The following is a 23,525-nucleotide window of genomic DNA, read 5'->3' on the forward strand; positions in this document are numbered from 1 at the left end:
ACGTAATAACATACAGTCAGACAGTTGAGCACTGCCGTGTGTGTACGTGTCCTGTCGCAAAATGCGGTGAAAACTCCCACACCGCGTTAATAGTGTGATTAAGGTGTGTACCTTGGGTGTGTTTCCTCTGCCACACTGAGAAGTTGTTGACAGCGACCGATTTGGAAATCCTCTTCAAAGCAGAACTCAGGCGCAGATCCAATAGGGCCTCTCACCAGCGTTGCTCCAGCCCTAATTAAAGGTGCATGTAGCGATAAACAGGCCCTTGCACATGGGTGCACTTTGGCTCTGCTCTGCCCTGTCCTCAGGCCAGGATTCGTTTTCTACATGTGAAGTTTGATTTCTATTAAACATGTGAAGTTTGGTGCAGATTCAAAGTAAGTATTAACACATTCATCATTTTTGGTGTGATAGAAGCCAATATACATCACATACTTGTATCCAACATGTTGCATGTAAGGAAAAATCATACGAACTAGAATTAGGGATTGACTAGAATTTAATGTCATCTCCAAATAAGTTCTTCAAAAAGTAGAAAAAAAGGTGAAGACTTTCAGTTCAATGTAATAAACATAATATACATAAAATCTGACAGGTATATTTACATCTATTTACAAGTGTTCTTTCCTTGAAAAAAAAATCAGAGTACTTTAACAATAGTAATTTCCCCTATATTTGGCAGAAGAATAAAGTACATGAGCAATATCCAGTTAAAATATTTAAACATTTCATTTCCATAATAATGTGCCTTGGGGGTTGGGGTGGGATGATCAAAATTCTGTACCTAGTAAGCTAGAATCTGTGTGGCTGGTATGGATTCTTTGATTAGCGTTATATATTTTGGAATCTGTATGGTGTCTAGGCCCACCATCAGTCCCTCCTGGGTTGTTGGTGTCCATATCCTCTGCCCCAGTTTCCTTCAAAGCAGTTATTGTATGGCTAGTGTCCATCATGTAGGAGCCTACAAGAGTACTGCTTCTACTGCTAAAGTCTGAGCTCCTCGACCAAGCACTGGAATGATTGATAGACTTAGCATCAGCATACTCTGTAGAAGCATGGTTCATATATTCATCATTTGTGTCACCGGAGTCTGTCTGTCCTGCCAGCTCCCTCTTTAGGCTCCGTGCACTGTCCATATATCTCTGGCTCAGCTCCACATCAGGTAAGTAGTTAGCGTGTATCTCTGCCAGCTTCATGTAAATTATGTACCTGGCCTGAAGGCTCCCAACATCATCCAGAGCTGCTGCCAGAGCTAAATGGAAATATCCCATGGCATCAAAAGCATCCTATGGAGTAAGCAAGTGATTTTCAATGTAAATGCATGGTACAGAAATACCATCCAATAAATTAGGTGCACCAAATTAGCAGCAGCATCATTATATACAATGGCTTATCATAGCTTATACATGGCTCATACTCCAGAATTATTGACCTCCTTTAAGTGAATAGGAAAGAAAGATAAAATAAATTTTACACATAAGGATTTAAATTTTTCCAAACTACTACTTACCTTTCTTCTACCAAATAGTATTTTCAAAATCCTCTTAAAAACAAAAAACAAGAACAAATATCTCTCAAAAACATATAAGGTATGTTCTTGCCAAAATAAAGTCACATTATTGATGCTCCTAAAAAATATAAAATAAAAAGTGTGAAAAAACTTATTTTGCCCTTGCATCCAGGAGCTCTCTAATGATTCTAATGTGAGGCTGCACACATAAAATCATGACAAGTCAGGCAATAAAATGATCAGAGCAATAGTAATAATAATGGAAGAATAAATGAATAAATTAATGAATAAATGTAACAAAAATGTAGGGCGGTTATAAATTTGGCAAGAACAGAATACATGAGCCTACTGAAACTGCAAACCCATTTTAGACTCATGGTATATCAAATCTGACAATAAAACCTTGAGTATGAGCTGATACTGATATCCATCTGATATTCTCTACCAAGCTATAATTTTTTTTTAAACTGAAGCACTTCACAGTTAAATTATTTAACACTAAATTCACTTACATTGTACATATAATAAGGTATATATATATATATATATATATATATATATATATATATATATATATATATATATATATATATATATATATAAACATTCCTAAGAAAAGAAAAAGAATATGTAAACATTTCCGGTTTAAAAAAATATATTTTCCAATTTCATTCTTTGCCTATTGTTACAATATCTAAGAACATTTTTTGCTGGTATCAGCCTGCTACTGACACTGAGTATCAGATCGGTGCCTTCAGCACCTTATACAACATCTTCATGTGTTTAAGCTCAAACTGTGTATGTATTTTTACTAATTTTTATGAAAACTGATGAAATATCTTAACATGACTGGGTATCAACCTTTATCTTGTGCAGGGTTAGATCAGCTAGTCTGCAGTAAACTTTAACATAGTAGCGGGCCTCTTCTGCATGCTCCAGTGCATTGGGAGAGAGAGATAGAGCCTTCAAATAGTAATTCTCAGCCATCTCATACTCCTTCAGGGTAAAGTAGATTGAGGCTAGGCGATGGTAGGACACCCTCTCATTCAGACGTACACCTAAAAGAGTGAACAGGAGTACGATGATAGTTCATAAAATTCAGTTGAATGTTGTGGAACAACACAATTCAATATAACAAACAAAACCTAGAAAACAATTTTCCACTTTTTTAATTGGTTTATTGACAGTAGGGGGCAGCATGGGTTTTGAAAATAAAGACACAAAGCACCAGCTTTCAGTAAAGGATCCCTTTACCTACTACTTGATGCTTCTTCTTCATACCAAGCAAAAGACTGATTAAACATCTCAAATCACAGCCAGACACTTGCACACCAGTATATTCAGACAGAATGCCAAATGTCATAGCAGCCTTTGCCAAAACATGAGATGATGAAATTTAAGGAGAAAGTTAACTTTATTACCAGTTGAGGTGCTGATTTGCACTGCAAGTGTAGCATACTGCAGGGCCTCCTGGTGCTGACCTTCCTTCAGCAGCAATTCAGAGAGCTTACATAAAAGCCTGAACTCTGAATGCACATCCTTAAGAGATCTTGCAAATGGCAGACCCCCATCCTGCACATACAGTTTACACTTTTTCACAACCCAGTTTGGGGGGAAAAAAAATCCAGATAAGATTTTTAGTGGATGTTTAAATATTATTAACACATTATTACACATGCTGTGAGGTTGTGGTATCGCATACTCTAAAAAATGAAACAGCAGCCAGTCGGTTTCTGTGTCCTTTGAAGAAGACATCTCCAGCCTCTTCATAAATGTTCATAGCAAAACATGGATCGTTTATCCTTAGGGCTGTCTTTACAGCTGCCTGCACAAGATTTATACAGGCTGTTATGATAAAAGATTTACATGAGATGTTCTTTTTGCTTTATACAAAATTACAAATATTTTACAAAAACAATTATACAAAATACAAATATTAGAGAGTGTCTTGCAAGAATTGATATTACAACAGTACTCATACTAGTAGTGTATTACCACTACTACCACTGTAGTACCACTAGTTAACATGCTACTCACTTATACCTCACCACTGCCTTTCTCTCACCTGAAGATACATGTCTGCCAGCTCATCCTCATGGATCAAGTAGTAGATACGGCCCACCTGTAGCCATGTCTCTGACTCCTCCTGTTTCTTTCCTAAGTCTATGGAAATCCTTAGACTTTGCTTAGTGTAGTCCAGAGACTTCCGTGAGGACCTACAAATATTTTCATCAGTGAAAATATTTTTTAAAATCAGTAAAAATCCTTTTCATCAGAGAGATACATTCATTCTAAAAAATTTTATTCAAAGCACAGCTGTGAGGACAAGTGGTGCATATTAATTTATTTAATTACATAATTTATTTGGATCAGATTTTCTGACTTATTTGAGTTTGATTTAAGCTTCTTTTCATTATGCATAAGTGTCCAGTCTAATTGATATATTCCAAAGTATACGGAAAAACAAAAGGTTTGGTCTGTTAGTCAAAGGTGCACCAAATGCATTGACGTAGAATAATACCAGTAGCACCATAATGCATTATATGAGCCTTAGCCTTGTGTGTCTTACTTCTCAGTATTAAGTGATAGGTAGAGATTACTGAGAATCTCCAGGTACTCTCCCTCCAGATGTTTATCCTTCATTTCTCTGGCGAGCCCCACACAGTGCTCATAGTAAATTATGCATTGCCCATACAACATTAAGTCGGCATAGAGACGACTGAGCGCCTTTGCAACAACCATCTGACCTGTAATATAAAATATGAAAGTTTTAAAAGCATAATTTTGTTTTTGTTTTTTTTTAGTTGGTTTGGGGGGAGGTAAAATGATAATTAAGAACTTCTAAAGACCCAAAAGCTTGCTTCACTCACTGTGCAGGTTCTTGGCATTGATGGCTATCAGGAGACCCATCTCAAAGCACAGCCTAACCTTTTGACTTTCTCCCCTTTCTTTGTAGCTTTTACCTAGCCACAGCAGAGTCTGAACATGCTCTTCATCTGAGGGGCTCTCAGACAGAAACTGGAAAAGTTGAAGAGATCTGAGCAAAAAAGTCTCTGCCAGGTTTGGAGCCCCCACTGATAAGGTGAGGCACCCCAGGTTAGCCAGAGCCAGAGCTTCATTATGTTTGTTTCCATTTTCCTCTGCAATCTTGAGAGCACAATGAAAGTCCATTGCTGCCTCTGTGACCTTCCCCTGTTTGTGAAGACATAATGCAAGTAGATTGTGGACCACTCCACGCTGTGTTTGACTGTCTGTTCTATTAAATGAGTTAAGGAGAGGTTGTAACATAGATTGGGCTCTATCTGGTTCCTCTATGAGCACTAAGAGCCAGGCCATCAGCACTGATGCCTCAAAGCCCTCCTCCTCATTAATGCTACTTCCTGCCTGCACTGCTTGTTCGGCATAGAGCACTGCCCTTTCTAAAGTACCATACTGCTGGTAGACACTGGCCAAACTCATACAAAGGTCTCTCTGGGTCTTCATGTGTTCTCCACAGTTGGCTATTATCAATGCCTGCTGAAGGTAAACTACCACCTGGACTGGGAGCAGAGCAGAGCCATCCTTCCAACGAGGATTCAGTCTGACTGAGTTCTTCAGGAAAAGTTCAATCTTTTGAAAGGCATTATCCAAAGAATGATCCTGACTTGAATCTAGACTGAGAGAGGCTAATGCAAGGTATGGCAGATACTTCTTGTGGTAGAGTCTGCATAGTATCCAGTTTAGGTCAACTGGTACTATAGGCCTTCCTTCTTCTGCTAAGAGAGTGAGATTGAGGAACTGAAGCCTTTCCACAAAAGGCAAGGCTTCCTCAATCTTTCTGTTGTGCAAAAATAGACAGAGGATTAAATAGCAAGTCCGTGCCTCAAGGTGCTTATCATTGCAAACAATAGCTTTGCATAGAATGGGCTTGAGCAGTTCAAACTCGTCAAGGGAGCAGAAGTTATGTAATGGGAGGCCCAGTATAAGAGCACTTGCTTTTTCTAATGTATATGGCAGCTTGTCTGTCATCTTCTGCTTCAGGTACACAGCAGTAAGGTTGCTATACAGGGCAATCAACAGAGGTTTGTCATTAAAGCCCTCTACAGGGACATTCAGTGCCTCCTCAAAGTAAACTCGAGCCTGTGAGTACTTGAGTTTTTTGGCACACAACCTGCCCAGAAGGAAGCAGGCTCTCCGATGGGCCCATACCATCCTGCCTTTCTTTGCTCCTTCCCGCAAGGTCTCCAGATGCAGGAGCACTTCATCCACCGGAAGACCCCCAAAGACTGTGTCCAAGAAGGAGTAGGAGAGGTCATAAAGTGCATGAAAAGAATCCTGGAAGTAGTCCAGATTGAGAAGGGTTAAGATGGGGTCAACAAACTCAGCTTCTTCAGTTTCACAGATGCCTTCATCCATAAAGGGGGGATCTTCCTCATACTCGTCCATCTCTCGGAAAGTGTCCTCCAGGCTGAAGGAGAAGGCTTCATTGTCCCTGTCTAGACAACTCTGAGAAGCATAGAAGGAAGGTAGAGGGGAAGAGTGATAGGATGGAGTATCAATATGTTCCAGTATAATGCTCTTCCTGGCATCTGCTGGAGTTTTCTGTTCTAGGGGATTATACAAACATAGTTAATCATTTAAAATGACAGAATTATCCAGATGTACACATTTAGCATGTTTACATAAATTAAGGTAAATAGATTACCTTGCTTTGGTTGGTTTCTGATATAGGTAAAATCGGAGTCATCCAGTCTGTCTGTAAATAAGCCAAGTTATTTTAGTCAAAGTTGCATTAAAATTAAAGCCATGTCCACCTAAACAATGTCAAGCATATGCCAGACAAATAGTATCTGTGTTTCCTACCTAATTTGTAAACAGTGCTGATGTCAGTGGAGAAGAGTTTGTCCAATAGACCAGTATGGCACTGTTCAATGCAGATATTAAACTGTGAGAGAGCCACCCTTTCTTCCTCACTCAGAAAGACCAATTGTCCACTGCTATGAGGACCCAACAAAGGCAACATTATCAACCACATGACTCCCATTCTGACTGCTTCATCACCTCATTGTATAACTACATGCCCCCCTTCCAATAGCCAGCAACACAGAAACAGATTTAGGTAAGGTCAACTGAAAAATATGATAACTATATTCATAAGTCAGATGATTTTTTATGTGTTTTGATGGTCTTTGAAGTCAAATATTTTAGAATATTTACAAATATTTACGATTTTAGGTAGGGATGCCAAGTAGAAATAATGTAACATGCATGTACACTCACCATCCACTTTATTAGGAAAACCTTTACACCTGCACATTCATGCAGTTATCTAATTAGCCAATCAGGTGGCAGGAGTGCAATACAAATAATCATGCAGATAGAGTTCAAGTGCTTCAGGTAATGTTCACGTCAAACATAAGATTGAAGAAAAAGTGTGATCTCTAAGACCTTAACTGTGGCATGGTTGTTGGTACCAAAAGAGCTGTTTAAGTGTTTCAGAAACTGCTGATCTCCTGAGGTTTTCACACACACACACACCAGTCTCTAGAGTTTACACAGAATGGTGTAAAAACAAACAAACACTGGGTGAGTCACAACTTATGGTGGAAAAACACCCTTTGTATAAGAGAAGTCAGAGGAAAAGAGGAATCTGAGACAATCATGAGCACAGGCTCACAGAAACTGGTTGTTAAAGATTGGGTGGGAGGTGGGGGATCACCTGGTCTTTTTCCAGTCTTCAACTTTCAAGTTTCGGTGAGTCTGTGCTCATGATATCCTCAGATTCTTGTTCTTGACTGGCATGAGCAGAACTTGATGTGGTCTTTTGCTTTGTAGATCATCCACCTCAGAGTGTGATGTGTTGTGCCTTTTGAGATGCTTTTCTGCTCACCATGGTTGTAAATAGTGACTAAACAGGAGCTAAAATCATATTTCCCCTATTTTGGCATCGCTTCATTGTCTTCCTCTCAAGTTTAAAACTGATTTTAATTCTTATTTATGTATACAAAGCTCTTTCTGGCCTTGCTCCACAGTATATTACTGACCTTTACCTTTACTCTCACCAGAACATTATGATCCTGTAATCAACTTCTTCTATTTGTCCACCATTGTCGTACTAAGACAAAGGGTAATTTAGCCTTTTCTGGAACAGTCTCCCCTTTCACGTGAGGTCAGCTCTGTCTTTAGCTATTTTTAAATCTTCTCACAAAACCTATTTTTATTCTTTGTCTTATGATGTTATTTTATGTTATTTAATTAAAATTTTACTTGACTTGAGTTACTATAGACTTCCTGTCATCTCAGACTAGTCTGGTCATTCTCCTCTGCTCACAGGATGTTTTTTTGTTTTTCACACCATTTTGTGTAAATGCTAGAGATTGTTGTGTGTAAAAATCCCTGGAGAACACCAGTTTCTGAAATTTACAGTTTGACTAGCCCATCTTGAACCAACAACCATGCCACAGTTAAAGTCACAGAGATCACACTTTTTCTCCATTGTGAGGTTTGATATAAACATTACATGAAGCTCTTGACCTATATCTGCATGATTTTATGCATTGCACTGCTGTCACATGTTTGGCTGATTAGATAACTGCATGAATGTGAAGGTGTACAGGTGTTCTTAATAAAGTGGATGTTGAGTGTATGTTTTAATTTTAAATATTTCTTTCTTACAGTGGTTTGACATTTTCAGGTCTCACATGGGCCATGTGGACAAATCCTATCTGTCCACTAGAGAGGTGTCTCCCAATGAACATGTTCAGTGAGCTAATAAGCAAGCCTTCGACCTCTATCAGATCTCCTTGACTGAAGTGCAGTTCATCTTTAGCCATTGGGTAACAATCCACTACTGCTACGCAATTTCCTGTTACTGGAGAGAGAAGTAAGAAAGCACTCTAGAAAGAAAGGAATCATTATATGACTTAAACATAGTACTAGATCTCACATACACTCACCTATAGGTTGGTCACGTTGACCTTTTGTGGATGAAAACCCTCCTGCATTGCCATGGTACTTCCTAAGAAACCACCTTTGAAACACAACAGATTTATTCTGTCGGACCAATATAGAAATTGTGAACTAAATAATAAAGTAGCATTGTTAATACTATTCAGTACACAAAACACATACGTTACTTCAGAATTGGAAACATCTCATTACTTCTAGAGGGTGATGGTTCAGCACTGATTAATGGAACCATATCATGTCTAAGTGGGATTGTCACTCACTGGTAAAAAGGGTAGGGCAGAGGCTGCATTGCATGAACAGGCATTAGGCCATGTTGACCGGTAGACAGCAGAATTCCCTCCCACATGGACTCCTGTCCAATATCCTTCACAATAACAAGGTCATTCTTCTTGTAGGCCAATTTGTCTTCCTCTATACACTGATCACTGTTAACCAGAGCTTTAGCAAAGAATGAACCTACAAGCAAGAACAATACAACTCCAGAGATTCCTTCACACTTCAGTCTTTCCCATGTTATCTTTCTATATGTCTTTTCAGCATTTCTCTATATGATTTTCAGCATTATATTATGCTTCTTCTATCAGCCATGCTGACTGTTTCCTTTAATAAAATCACAAGTAAATTTAACATATTTTACATATACCACATCCTGTTTGTTTGTTTGTTTATCTACATAAGAGTACCATTTATTACTAACATGCTATGATCTTTGGTTGTTCTAAAGCAAGTGCCTAATTTATAGCTTAAATTTAATAAATGTCCACACTCTTTACTACAAAGTATGATTTGTGGTAGGCCTCAGATAACAGTCTGTGTGTTCCTAATTCTATTAACAAATTAAAAGTTGCGTTTGGCATGACATAAACTAGATCAAATATATAAACAATGTTGTGAAAAATTATTTCAGGAGACACAACAGAGCCATATTTGCTCACATTTACACATAGCAGAGCAACATGTTTCTTCCTGAAAACCTGAAAAATTCAATGTGTCTCAATGTATTGTATTTAACCATATTTACTTTTGCATTAATTGGCTTAGAAAAACCTTTATTATCTTTTAGAAAGGTAAATCTTACAATACAGTACAATAGTGCAGTATTGATTGGTCTCTTACCTTCTTGGAGTAGGAGCCCCAGATAGAGAGTGGCTAGGTGTTCCTCATCTACCCTCACACAAATCTCCACATCACTGAGCAAAAGAGGGTCCAGCCAGAAAGACTGGTCACACAGGAAGTTCTCCAAGCACCTTGCCACATATCCTGAGATACCAAGACCAAGATTGCATATTGTGGTAGATCAGTGTTTCTGGGTAGCATATATTATGGTGCATCCTGCTTGTGTGTTTGTGCTGGCTCACCTAGAGCCAGGTATGTAGAGAACTTCCAGATTTCCTCCACTGTCTTAAAAGTAATAACAAAATGGTCTTTTTCAGCATGCACTGAAACCAAGCGCGCAGAGAGATCCTGGAAACAGAGGACCAAGAATCATTGGGAATGATTGAGTACTTTGAAAAAGCATAAGCAACTATTCTCAATTTGACTGCATTTGATAGCACAGATACTTTAAATCGCTTACTTTAAAAAGCTGAATAACATCTTGGCTGTTGCTCTCTACGACCCTTAGTCTAGTGCGCAGTGCCTCCTGCAGCACACTGTCTGACTCTAAATTGGAGCGCCTTCTCCCATTGAACAGCAGTATCACATCTGGACCACATTAAAATAAAAGCAGACTTTTAGAAGTTAAAAACCTATTGTTTATTAACATGGATATCTTAAACACATATAACATGACAAATGCATAAATGGAAATATAACATCTAATTATGGGACTGTATATGATCTAGCCATAATGTTATGTCTTGCAGTGACAGCAGAATCCTCTTTGTGGTTGAAAAGTTCTACTGCACTAGCTTACCTCTAACAGGATATGATTAGATTGAGTGCAGACATTAGGGTTGTCTGAAAGGGCATTAGCTCTGACAGTTTGCTGAATCAGGCCTGCCATTACTGTCTATTAAGCTTTTCCACTCTTGTCTATATGGTAGTGGAAATCTTGATGCAAATACCTGAAGAGAAGTGATCTCCTACAGCCAAGGAGACAGTGCTGAGAGCTTCCTTCCTCTTCCAGTAACTCTCACCAGTGATCCCCTCACCCTCCACCTCAGCCTCTGTTTCCACTTCCTCATCTCCTGTGCCAAACAGAGGAAAGCTCATTTAGTACAAGTAATAAAAATCTTCGTGTCTTTGTACTGCATAAGATCTTGAAAGCAACTGTAGGTAGTCAATAAATTTATGTCACTCAAAGTTGATGACGAGTTAATTTTTTAGACAAAGGCTGTTATAATAATTATTAGTTTCAAAAATATAGAACTCATATCAAATTCAACAGCAATGTGTCTTCGCACACTTAGACACTTTTGTTTTTGCACTCATCTTATCATAGCAGGTTCACTGTTTTATACTGAGAAAAAGCAGAAAACTGATTGTACAGTAGAATCATAGTGGCTCTGTAAATGTCAGTCAGGTGATGCTTTTCTTTTTCAGAATGAATATAACTTTCCCACTATTCTAAAATATACAGCAGAGGCCAAAGCAATTATAGAGTACATAGTACATCACATATGGAAAGTTCAACCTATAAACTCAGATTATATTGTTATATTATGTAGCAAGTAATAAATCAATAAATGCATAAATTGGTACAACAAATTCCATTTCATAAAAACAAATGTTTCAGTTTTAGATAAAAACCAAACCTTGTTTTTCTTACCAATGCCCATGACATCATTTTCTGGAGTTAGTGCATATGGGGGCTCTTCCCATAACGTATTGAGCTCAGGAGTTGATATATCTATGGAAATGGCAGTGGAGGCTTTTGTCAGCGGTTAGAGCAAATTAAATGTGTGAAAACTGAAGGGACCATTTAGAAGCAAACAAAAAATTAAGGGAAAAAGGTGATTTCAAAGGGTAGATACACACATTAGATATTATATACTGAGAAGCTGCATGCACTCTCTGGTCAATCAATTTAGGCACCATTTGTTTCCATTTGCACTGCAAATCTGTGTCATTCTGGGTTTTTTAATCACTCAGTGATTTGTAAACATTTGTATTATATGAAATAGCTACACTGACATGATCTGTGCCATCACAAATTTAATTATATTGACTATTGATAATGCATTAGTAAAAAGCAAACAAGTTTCATTAATAACACCAACAAGATTTTTGTTAGAACCTTCACAACGCAATATTAGGTTCATCACAGGGCAGAAGCATAATATAAACAGGAGAGCACAAACAGCCTAAGCAAAGGTCACACTGTAATGTGCATTACCTTCATGGGTTGGTCTATTACCCATATTTCATGTAAATGAACTGACGTCTGCCTGAGTAAGTTCCATTTCATTGTAAAAATTTATGGGACCAACCTGAAAGCAAGAAGCAGTTTCTCAGACACAGAGCTGGACAGCAGCAGCATGCCATGATGTTGTCAACAAACTCGCTTACTCCGCTGATAAATGGCTCCCATTCAAAGAAAGATCCACTTAAACTGTGCTGGGTATTAGCCAGTGGAATATACTCCTGTTCTATTTAGTCTTTTTTTCGTTGTGTTTAATCTTACTCTCTTTGCAGCCATTTGCATCTTGAGCATTTAGGGTACTCTCTAACTTGTTCTCTGCATCTGTGTCATTCTCTCTCTCTCTCTCTCTCTCTCTCTCTCTCTCTCGCTGGTCTTGAAATGTAATATACAAAGAGCGTGTTGCTTCTGGTATGCTAGTGTGGGTTGGTCAGTGGCGCTTTATGCCGGGTGAGGTGGTGGGTGGGGATGGGGGGGGGGGGGGGGGGGGGGTTTGAGGAGGAGATGGTGGCTTCTGTAAAGTAAGTATTGTGGCACTGGATTTCCTACAAACATGAACAACAATAGAACATTGCCAAACAGACAATGCCTTTATAAGTATATCCCTCCACGTTTGTCAGATATTCTAATTGGGTTTCTCCTGCTTTCTAATTCTATGCATTTGTCTGGGCGAGCAATATTTAGGCTGACAGATACAGACTGTCCATACCAGGATGTCTGGCTGTGTTGTAAGCTCAGCAGTCCTGATGCCAACAGATCCACATTATTTTCACCCAATTTCCTTCGTAAACTTCCATCAGGAAGTGATGAGAGGAACAAGCCAACTCTCTGACATCACCTAGTGGCTTTAGTACACCATGGTTTAAATGGAGGTTTTATTCTATATGCGTTGTATGAGTAACTGCACAATGCAGCTGTGCAAGTGTTCTTGCAGACTCTTTTGCCATGTCATATAATTTACACAAAACCACATAACGTACATGAGAGATTACACATATTCCGTCATTTTGTCTGTTGCCTTTTTATTTTTTATGCATTACGTTTTTGCCTTAGTTCTACCAATCTGGCACTCCCTGTAACTTGTACTTTCCTCACCCTTTTGCACGGATGAACTACTAAATGAACAATCCTCCCTATTCTGCCGTGTTTATGTGAAGAGTATGATGGCTCCTAATCAAATTTGTGTCTTAGGAAATTAGCTAGTTGTAATCGTATGCCAGGCATGTCTCCGCATATGTCTAGAACCGCATCTAACACATAATGTGGAATAGTATTCTCCTGCCACAATCTAATAATACACAATTATTTATCAGAATTATTTATGTATTTAATTATAAAGTTGTTAGTCATTAGTGTCATGATTATGCCTTACTAAACAGAAATGTCTGCCATAAAGCAAATGTTAATTTGTTAGAGTGGGGATGTGTGTCATTGTCCATGAATAGAGAGGGAAAGCCTGTAACTTGAGTATGGGGCATGGGAACTAAGTTTAGAATATCTCCCATGCCGGCCAAAAAGACCAGCAAACAAGTTCATAGATTCCAACAAATTTTTAAAAATTGTGACCACCAAGAGACAGAGAAAAATGCATGTCAGAGAGTGTAAAAAATAGAGAATGTTAGATTAAACAAAAAATACTGAGATAAAAGAGACAAATGGAAGTGCATCCTGCACTGCTATCTGAGACAAAAATGAAATACAGCAACACTGGCATTAAGTTCAACCAAACCATAAGCAAAAGAATGTAGATAGAAATGGACACTCACTCACACCAACCCTAATGCTCATTTTTCTATTTGATAAGCCGACAGTTGTTACACTGTACCCCTCGTTCCTGCTGGTGTGTTTGTCCTTCATGAGAGGCCAGTATGTTTTCAGCACAGGGAGCAAGGAGTCTCCCCTCACTCACACAATTCTAAAACTGAAACTGTTATGATTATCTGAAAAGCCCCTGTAGAAAAGTCTCTATGTGTCCTTGTTGCATGCATCTGAAGAGAAGACTGACACTATACTGACACCGATACTGAGGAAGTATATAAACTCCACCTCTCTCTCTCTCACTCTCTCTCACGCTCTCGCTCCCTGTTTTGCTCTCCTTCTGCCTCTGTCAGTATCTCACTTAGCAACTCTGAGCACTGTGTGTGTGTTTTGCTCAGTTAGAGTTCTCAGGTATCAAAAGTGGAGAAAAAAATATCAAATGACAACATTTAAGAACAATTCAATCAGGTTTTTACCCATAGAATAAAATAATTTCCTCATTCCTTCATTATAATGCGTCTCCTATGATTTAACAATCCAATGTCTGTAAATAGAGCATGTGAAAATAGCACAGGTTTTCTACAGCTAGGAGTAAAGTAATCCATCTGGTTTGACTGGTCTCGGTGCATAATAACCAAAGCACCAATGGCAAAACAGTCATACTTCTTCCTACTCACATTTTGAAGGTTCCTTATCAGTCCAGACCCACGCCTTTGTTACGTGAACATTCTAATCATGCTTTGAAGTCCATTTGCTTTTGTTTTAATTATTTTTAAATGATATTTCAATAACACAAGCCTCTTATCAAAGCAAAGAATTTCCTACTTGAGTTGCTTGGACCAGTTTTAAAAAACTGACCTCTGACTGTAACATTCCTGTGCTTTATGGCTCCATATCTCTGTAGAGTAGATAATAGACTGTTCTCTGGCACTGCTATACTGACTTCTGGCATTTCCCTGCTAGTTAAAAGTAAACCATGGAACAGGTTATGTATTCTGAGGTTTCTTGGTAAACCATTAAAAACATTCCCTTCAGCAGAAAGGACCAAATCATGTGACTGGCCACTTGGCCTGAGAGATCATGCATTCTCTTGCCTCTTGCTGGACGATGGGATTATGTGACTACTTATAGAACCACTATTTACATATATATAATGGCAACCAACAATGTATGAAGATGCCTAAATACGACTACATTACAAATATATTATCTAAATACTTTACCATTAAAATTTTTTTGCAGTGTTAATGTGCCTAAAACCTTTGCACAGTATTGTACTTTGTATATACAGTCCCTTCAGAAAGTACTGGAACAGCAAGACCGATTCTTTTGTTTTGGAGACTTCATGTTTTGTTATCAAAAGATAAATATGAGACAATAGATCAGAATTTTAGCTTTCATTTCTGGACATTTACATCTAGATGTGTTAAACAACTTAGAACATGGCAGCTTTTGTTTGAACCCACCCATTTTTCAAGTGATCAAAATTATTGGAATATGTGACTGATATGTATTTCTTTTTGCTCAGGTGTGACCTGTTAGATTGATTGTTTAAACAATTAAATGCTTTGAATGTCTATTCTTGGTTTGAGAGCCCTAGGTTTCACCTGTGAAGACTGCATTTGTTGTTAAAAAGTATAAACCAACATAAAGACCAACAGCAGTTGATGACAGAAACATTGTGAGAGCTGTGAAGAAAAACCCCCAAACAATAGTCAGTGACATCACAAACAACCCCCACTGTGCAGGGGTGAAAGTATCACAATCCACATGTAAAACCCAACAGCCTTCATTGTGTTTTTTTTTTTTTTTTTAATCTGATAATGTAATATGTTGCTGTCATACAAAGATTTTTCTCTAACATTATTTTTTTGTTTGTGGTGGTGGTGTTGGGAAGGTCATAAAAGAAACATAATCTATAATGCAACCTTTATAATATAATATGATATTATAGATTATTTTATTATGTTATAAGAGATATTTGCTTTGACCTGAACAGAAACTGACCTTCGCTTAGTCTGCCTTAGACACTTGCCTATTGGCCCTGTCAAAATATGAGAGTGTTTGGAATATGCATAGTCAGGCAGTGAATGAGGCAGTGTGAGAGGGAGGCAGTGGCTTTCATATCCCTCCATTGTCCTGTTTCCTCTCTTCCTGACATTCTTTGTTTTCTTCAAGACTGTGGACACACTGCCACAGTCACAGAGACTTCATACTATATATAAAGAGGCAGCAGAATAGCTGCTTCCTGTTTAAAACTGTCATAGAAGTCTGACTGTCTCCACAGAAGGAAAATGAAGTTTTGATTATCCTAAAATACTAAATAATATTAATAATAAAGAGGCCATTGTGATCGATCGATTTTTAATGTCAGATTTGGAGCCTCACATTACTGTTCCAGGCCTGTCCTTTACTAAGATAGTTATTTCCCCTCATATAAAACAGTAGGGAACAACAGAGGAAAGATTAGATTTAGACTATACCACACAAACAATATATACAATGTACTTGAAATCGAAATGTGATGAAACACTGTCCTCTGGAGTATACTGGCTGTAACAGAGCTAGCGGTTGCTGTACATTAAGTACTATCTTGTAGGGCTGCACGATTATGGCCAAAATGATAATCCTGATTATTTTGATCAATATTGAGATCTCAATTATTTATCAAGATTATTCATTGATTTTAGGGACAACATATTTCACATTTAAATAAACAGACCGCTGCTTTCACCTCCATGTTGTGCTACATTCCTTCTTATGTACAAATCTTTGCATCAAATTAGACTGATCCTTAAAGTGCATCATCTCGTAGAAGCAAAATATAAATAAAATTGAACCCAAAATACAGGATAAGTAAAAATAAAAATGCCATCAACCAAATAAAAATATGCAATCAAATATAACAATATGCAACCAAATGAAAACAGTTCAGGCGTATGCAGAAAAGGCAATAACAGTTTTTACAGGAGGAGAGACGCAAGACAATTTCTTCCAAAATTCCAAAATTCCAAAATTTAGGAGCACAGTTCAAGTTTAGGTTTTTTTTTTTTTTTTAAATTTAAAAAATTTATTTATTTATTTTTATTATTTTTATTTTTTTTTTTACAGATGGTAGCGTTAATGTGCCACAATATAACACACAAGTAGCATGAGAAAACTTGAGCTGGACAATTATGACAGAATTTAGGAACATAGTGTGAGCCATGACAAATTAATTTACCTTCTGATAAACTAAATGTAATATTTTCAGTTAATTTTACAGACTGTATGCAAGAAACAACCGTTAACCTGTTCCACCTTGTAAACAAATACAATAAACCTCAATGTTCAGTCTTTGAAGTCTGCTCCTCTTAAATATATTTAAAGCTACACTATTAGACTATTAGGATTTTTTACGACTGAAACCGATCTAGATACCAATCATTTTTTGTTTAAGCCTTAATCAGGAGGTCTATCATAAACAGTTAAATGCAAGCTCTCAGCTCATGGTCACTGTTAATTTAGTTAAAATAATATACTGAAATACTGTTGGTTAATTGATAAGTAAACAAGCAAAAAATATTTATTTTTAAATATCTTAAACAATAAAGAGTCCTAATTAAAAGTAGACTAATACAAAAATGATCCATATTAGGAAAAAGGCTAATAGCCTTCTAAGGAGATAGCTTACTAAGCTTAATGTCAAATTGATATTAAATGCAACCCATAGTAATTAAACATTATTTTGTTTCTCATTTTATTTATATTTTATTAATTTATTATAATATCTATTTTTATATTAAATCATTTATTTATAACTAAGCACGTTTTATGTCTTTACATTTGATTAGTTTTCTGTTTGTTTGTTTATCAGTTGTTCCTTTTACATCGGTTCCCCAGTACAGTGTTGCCATGTCTGGTGATGATATTGTATTCTTTGGGGGATTAAATAAAAACATGGAAACTGGTGCTGACTTTTCTAGTGATATCTGGCAACCCTAAGTTTAAATGAAGTGAATACGCTATGTATTAGAGTTAGTGAAGAGCGTGAAGGAGAGCAGCAACATACTCCTTCTGAACATTTGCTACTCTTGCTTATGATTGGTGAGGAATTATTTAATAAAGAGGCTTGAATTAAACCCACCCTGTAGAGTTAGCATTATTATTAATTTACTCTGCCTGATGTCGCTGTGTCTACACGAGCAGGTCACAGGTTCAGGTCATTTTGCGGTATCGATAAAAGATGGAGGTTGTGAGATCTGAGAGTTGACTGAAGCAGATGATGTTCAGTGTTACTCGTCATCATAATGGCTTCTCTGCAGTATTTACACACTTGTTCGGTTGACTGAGGAGATGAAAAGCAGTGTGAAAGTAACTGTTGCGCAGTGTAGATGCATTTTGGACTTCCTGTAGTTTTTATTCCGATTGTATTACACAACTCCGAACAGGTCACTTGCACCGGTGCAAATAAATATTTATTCACAGTCGCACAAAGTACTTCAGTCACAAATGCGAGTGAAATGGTCGCACATAGAGCCCTAAGTTTATCTGCAAAGTTTTTTCCTGTTCGGCGTGATGATGTTTAATTTCCCCGACAACCTCTGTACTGCCATTTAGCATCATGTTAATGTCATGATTTCCCCTCGTGCAAGCGCTGGAGCTCACAGCGAAACTGGCAGCTCGAGCGTTAAAATGCTAACCCGTTTCCGGGTTTTGGCATTACAAAATGACGTCATCCCTGCACTCTATGTGATTGGCTGTAAGTTTTGGAAGCGCTTGATTTGAGTGGAGAAAACAGCGGAGTTTTCTATGAGGGGAGGACGAACTTTAAACGTCAATATCACAGTCGATCATGTTCAATTAATCGTGGGCAGTAAAAATTGTAATCGCGATTGATATCCGATTAATTGTGCAGCGCTACTATTGTGTATATTTTACTTATATATTTGGAGAATTAAAAGGTCTACCCAATTTATATCTGAACAAAAGGAAACCATTTCCTAGTAAGCAAAGAATCATATATTTAACAATGCACGGTGGCGCAGTGGCTAGCACTGCTGCCTAACAGCTCCAGGGTTCACTATACAATCCGGACCTTAGGTTAATGTCTATGTGGAGATTCACATGTTCTCCCCATGCATCCCTGATTTACTTCTTTTGGGTTCTCCGGCTCAGGATACTGAAAACAAATAGATTAGTATAATTTGTCATGTTGTCATTATCTATCTATACTTTGTATTATTGAACATGCACTGTGTATGTGGAGTAACCCCACCATCAATGACTGTAATATCTGTTTACAGTTGTGGGCTAAACTTATTGCATCATTGTGCAGACTATTTGATTGTTTAATAAATCAGCAGTAATCACAAATATAAACTGACTGCTAATCAATATAGAGCCACACTTGTATGCGAAGGAGAGTCGGAATTCACCACAGCATAAATGTAATGCCTACAGCAGCTGGCAATAAAACAGTAGTAGTCATTTTTGCATGTAAATTGGTCAGTTCTTCTTCTAGTCGGTGATGACCTATAGTAAATAAATCAAATCAAAAGCAGTTCTCTCACAATGCCCATTTTTTCCGATACACACCACGTTGTAACCACTGCATGACAGTGCCCCCCTTAAGGCTCCTGAAGCACCACCAGTTGGAGGGACCCGAAGCAATAACGGCAGCAAGGCCCAAGGGAGAAGCGTCCCCAACATCCCCAGCCGAAAAAGGGAGCAGTGCTGTGCCACCAAGAGGGGTGGGTGGGAGAGTAAATTCATCAGCTGGGGTGGGCGGGGGGACAGACGTCCGTAAAGGGACCATGAAGTGGAGTGATATCCTCAGCGGAACACAGAGGCGGAGCAACATCCTTGGCAAGACAGGGAAGTAGGGCAGTGACCTCAGCAAGGCATAGAGGCGGAGCGACATCCTCAGTGGAACAAAAAAGCTGAGCAAAAATGGAATTTTCAGAGCCTGGTTCAGAATGCTCAAACTGTCAAAACTCACATACACCTGCATGCACAAGGCCTGAAGCACCTCTTCTCTCCCTCTCACTGTGTCAATATACCTGTAACAGAGACTCTCACTTCAGCTATATCTCTATCAATGCCACACAATCTCTCCATTCACCTCTCTACCAATCTACCAGCCGCTCTCTAACTCTCTCTCTCTCTCTCTCTCTCTCTCTCTCTCCATACAGTACCCTCCACTTATATTAGCACCCTTGGTAAATACGAATGAAGAAGGCTGTGAAAATTTGTCTTTATTGTTTAACCTTTTGATCTTTTGTTAAAAAATTCACAAAAATACTCTGCCCTCATGGATATCAAATAATTACCATGATCCATGTATTCTAGTCCTAGTTCATGATGCCATGTGTCCTAACAAAATGTCCAGGTCCTAAACATTAAAGCGCCACCACCATATTTAACCTTGGGCATGAAGTATTTTTCCATATGGCTACCGCTCTGTGTGCGCACAAACCACCTCTGGCGTTTATTGCCAAAAAAAGCTCTATTTTGGTTTCATCTGACCATAAAATCCGATCGCATTTGAAGTTCCAGTAGTGCCTGGCAAACTGAAGATGCTTGAGTTTGTTATTGGATGAGAGTAAAGGCTTTTTCTTGAAATCCTTCCAAACAACTTGTGGTGACTTTGGATTGTAGTTTTGGAGACTTTCTGACCTCAAGACGCAACTAATGTCTACAGTTTTTTGGCCACTTGACCCATCCTCTTCACAGTGCATTGAGACAATACAGACACACCTCTTCCAGGTTGATTCATAACATTTCCAGTTGACTGGAACTTCTTACTTATTGCCCTGATGGTGGAAATGGGCATTTTCAATGCTTTTGCTATATTCTTATAGCCACTTCCCATTTTGTGAAGCTCAACAACCTTTTGCCACACATCACAGCTATATTCCTTGGTCTTTCCCATTGTGATGAATGACTAAGGGAATTTGGCCTGTGTGTTACCTCATATTTATACCCCTGTGAAACAGGAAGTCATGGCTGAACAATTTCGTGTTCTTAGTCACCCATTTGTACAATTTTTTTTTTTAAATATCAGTGTGAATATACTTCAAATGTATTTTTTTCTCATATGAATTAACAGGGGTGTCAATAATTGTGGCACACATGTACTTAATAAATATTTTTTTGATAATCCTGTGTTGTGTTTTTTAATTGTTTTACGTAGCATTTTTGTGAATTTTTTAAACAAAATATTAAAAGGTTAAACAATAAAGACAATTTTTCACAGCCTTCTTTGCTCATATTTACCAATGATACCAATACTAGTGGAGGGTACTGTATTTCTTTTTATCAATCTACCTGTATCACTCACTCCTTCTGTCTTTCTACTAATAAAAGTCTCTCCAGCTATCTGACTTTCTCCCTGTATCACTCTATTTTGTCATCCATCTTTCTACTAGTAACTGTCTGTCTTTCTTTCTTTCTGACTGTCACTCTTTCTATCTTTCTTTCATTCTTTCCTTCAACTTCAAACTATCATCAAGCTTATGAAACAGTTTCAAACTTTCAGACTGGCTTTGTCAAGCCAACATCAAAATTTGTTGTGACGAACTTTGCCTATCTATATCAGTTACAAACAGTTCTGTTAGTTTGGTTTAACCTTTCTAAGAAGCAGGTATGTTGGAGCTTGTAACGTTGCTCAAACATGCTAACATTGCATTAGCTTGCATTAACATTACATTAGCTCGGATGTAGGTCTTATTTAGTTCAGTGGTTAGTGTGTTGTTTTATATAGCGCCATGGTCCTGGAGGAACATTGTTTCATTTCACTGTACCAGCTGTATATGTTTGAAATGACAATAAATGCCACTTCAACACAAAGCTTACAAATATCACACTTTAACAAATCATATTAATGTAACTTACCTAGGCCTCAATTAATGCAAAAATGAAGAAGAAGAAAATTGCTGTATACTGGATTAATGGCTATGAATACTACTCAATTCAGCATGCAATTCAAGTTTGAGTAAATATATCAGGGGCAGATTATTTTACTTAAAACTGCTGACATGACTCAAAATCAAAAAGAAATGGTAGAAGATAATTGATATGTTAAATTTAGTGTAAACTTTGGGAAGCCTATATTTGAATATATTCTGATATATTAGCAGTTTTTTCAAGCAATCCAATTAATGAATTCCAACATTAGTCACTGATTAGCTCAAGAATGCTGCTTTTATCTTCAAAATCGTTTTTTCTGCCGTGGTAGAGTTGAGACAGGCAAAGTATACCCATCAATCTCGAGCCACTCCAATTTGACAATAACATCATATGACACTAATGAACATGCATGTCAATGTACACACGTATTGATCAGTACACACAGTTGACTTCAAAATGCAATGTATTTATTCGGGCAGCGCAGGAGGGGGCGCTGTATATCTAAATGATGCTTGGGAGTGGTGAGCAAAAACCCAGCCCTCCTTTACATTGGTCTGCTGCGCTCTTCCTGCACCAAATACAATCTGCACGCGCTGCTGAAGAAATATGCTGCGCGCTCGCACTCTACAGCGCCAATGTGCGGTGTGACGTCACTCCGCTCGAGATGAGGGCGATCACTCCCCGCAGCATCTCCCACTAAAGCACGCTGTACGAGAACTCTACTACAGCGCGAATAAAAACATCAATAGCGTGGAATATGACTACGCGAATTTGCAGCTTATTTGTAGCCATTTTGTTGTCTTCAAACTAAACGCTGTCACAGTGAGAGGTGGCGTGCTGAAATCGCTTCAGTCAGCGCGGGGACAGCCCGGTCTTTCCATTTCTCAAGGATTTGATGTCACGTTATGGAGACAATGCTAAGGTTTTTTTTATTTATTTTTTTTTTATTATTTTTTTAAAACCTTATTCGGGGTTAACCTTAATCCGGGTGCTTTTATCGAGCTTCGACATCAATACTGCTTAAACACTGCCTCGGATTATTGGATGTTAATTCTCTCAGCACAATGAGCGGTGAGTAGATACAGTGATCATTCCGATGCGAGACTGCAGTGCGATGATTAACTTTCTGTAAAGGAACACCAATAAGCAGTTTATAAAGTGAGGTGAAATTACAAATAAAATTGCACTGGGGAGAAAACAAAAGCACGTTATTAGTTGCCATCGTTCACTCTATATGACTTTCCTCTCTGTCTATTCTCAGCTTGTAACAGAGCCCGTACTTTTTTAGTTCAGAAGTCTTTCTATTTTAGAGTCACACGGTGACTTGGTGGTGGCTTAGTAGGCACGTTCGCCTCACGCCACTAGGGTTGGATGTTCGATTCCCGCCCTGTGTGTGCGGAGATTGTATGTTCTCCCCTTTTTGCGGGGCTTTTCTTCCCCAGTCTAAAGACATGCATGGTAGGCTGATTGGCATGTTCAAAGTGTCCATAGTGTGTGAATGTGTATGTGATTATGCCCTGGATTGGCACCCTGTCCAGGGTGTACCCCGCTTTATGCCCCATGCTCCCTGGGATAGGCTCCAGGTTCCCTGTGACCCAGTAGGATAAGTGGTGTAGAAAATGGATGGATCCAAATTTGGGGGCTACCTTAATTTAAAAAAAAAAAGTTTGCTGTAAAAGTAAATTATTGTCATTTTTAGAATCATCGTATATTTTCTGTTAACTCAATACATTTTAACGTGTTACTAATTAGTGTGATCTTCAGCCAATGTCACCTGAGTTTCCCCCCTAAAGAGTATGTCTTTGCTTAAACAATATATATTTTATTAAGTCTAATGTTATTTCGGCACATGATAACTCATTGAATATGGCCAGAACCAGGTTTGAGGGCAAATAACGTTGACCAAAATCACTTTTTGTCTTATATTGTAATTGCTTAGGCATTGCTCAGTTTTATTTTGGTACATAAAAAGTTAAAGATAACAGGAAATGATTACATACATACTGTATGTAAACACTTACTGTATGTCATACTTTACAGTCTAGTGACTAACGATCA

The 23,525-nt window shown here is 38.1% G+C and overlaps 2 protein-coding genes across 20 annotated transcripts in view; one reads left to right on the plus strand and one right to left on the minus strand.

Annotated features, from left to right (window-relative positions):
* Positions 1-705: 705 nt before the first annotated feature.
* sh3tc2 (SH3 domain and tetratricopeptide repeats 2) lies at positions 706-14,528 on the minus strand. Of its 10 annotated transcripts, XM_017474840.3 has the most exons (19): positions 13,586-13,879; positions 11,796-11,889; positions 11,229-11,309; positions 10,525-10,647; positions 10,035-10,162; positions 9,817-9,922; positions 9,575-9,718; positions 8,719-8,914; positions 8,446-8,519; positions 8,165-8,360; positions 6,353-6,486; positions 6,195-6,245; positions 4,381-6,096; positions 4,080-4,257; positions 3,576-3,726; positions 3,213-3,335; positions 2,932-3,100; positions 2,372-2,568; positions 706-1,286 (listed from the first exon to the last, which is right to left on the minus strand). In XM_017474840.3, exons 2-19 carry the CDS (start codon positions 11,818-11,820, stop codon positions 771-773), a joined length of 4,308 nt encoding a protein of 1,435 aa, XP_017330329.1. In that variant the 5' UTR covers positions 11,821-11,889; positions 13,586-13,879; the 3' UTR covers positions 706-770. The 10 variants fall into 10 exon arrangements, 9 of the variants coding, with proteins under 9 accessions (XP_017330329.1, XP_017330336.3, XP_017330335.1 ...); XM_017474847.3 differs by lacking the exons at positions 11,796-11,889; positions 13,586-13,879 and adding an exon at positions 14,436-14,528; XM_017474846.3 differs by lacking the exons at positions 11,796-11,889; positions 13,586-13,879 and adding an exon at positions 14,255-14,407.
* Positions 14,529-22,039: 7,511 nt separating this feature from the next.
* The window catches only part of ablim3 (actin binding LIM protein family, member 3), a 112,415-nt gene continuing 110,929 nt past the window's right edge, over positions 22,040-23,525 (plus strand). For 5 of the 10 annotated variants that reach the window (XR_008396868.1, XR_008396869.1, XR_008396870.1 and 2 more), the window contains exon 1: positions 22,040-22,538. The gene's annotated coding sequence lies outside the window, so the exon portion shown is untranslated. The remainder of the gene's footprint in view (positions 22,539-23,525) is intronic. The other 5 variants (XR_006982919.2, XR_008396871.1, XR_008396873.1 and 2 more) reach the window with 1 other exon arrangement.

This window comes from Ictalurus punctatus, chromosome 8, assembly GCF_001660625.3.
Source record: "Ictalurus punctatus breed USDA103 chromosome 8, Coco_2.0, whole genome shotgun sequence".
In the NCBI taxonomy this organism is placed as follows: domain Eukaryota; kingdom Metazoa; phylum Chordata; class Actinopteri; order Siluriformes; family Ictaluridae; genus Ictalurus; species Ictalurus punctatus.

Coding starts and splice junctions, on each gene's coding strand:
- sh3tc2 (XM_017474836.3), bottom strand. CDS start 13,676: ATGAAGGACAAACACACCAGCAGGAACGAGGGGTACAGTGTAACAACT. Junction 9,923..10,034: donor ATGTTATTCAGCTTTTTAAA/GTAAGCGATTTA, acceptor CTCTGTTTCCAG/GATCTCTCTGCGCGCTTGGT. Junction 3,101..3,212: donor CTGCTGTTTCATTTTTTAGA/GTATGCGATACC, acceptor GTTGTGAAAAAG/TGTAAACTGTATGTGCAGGA.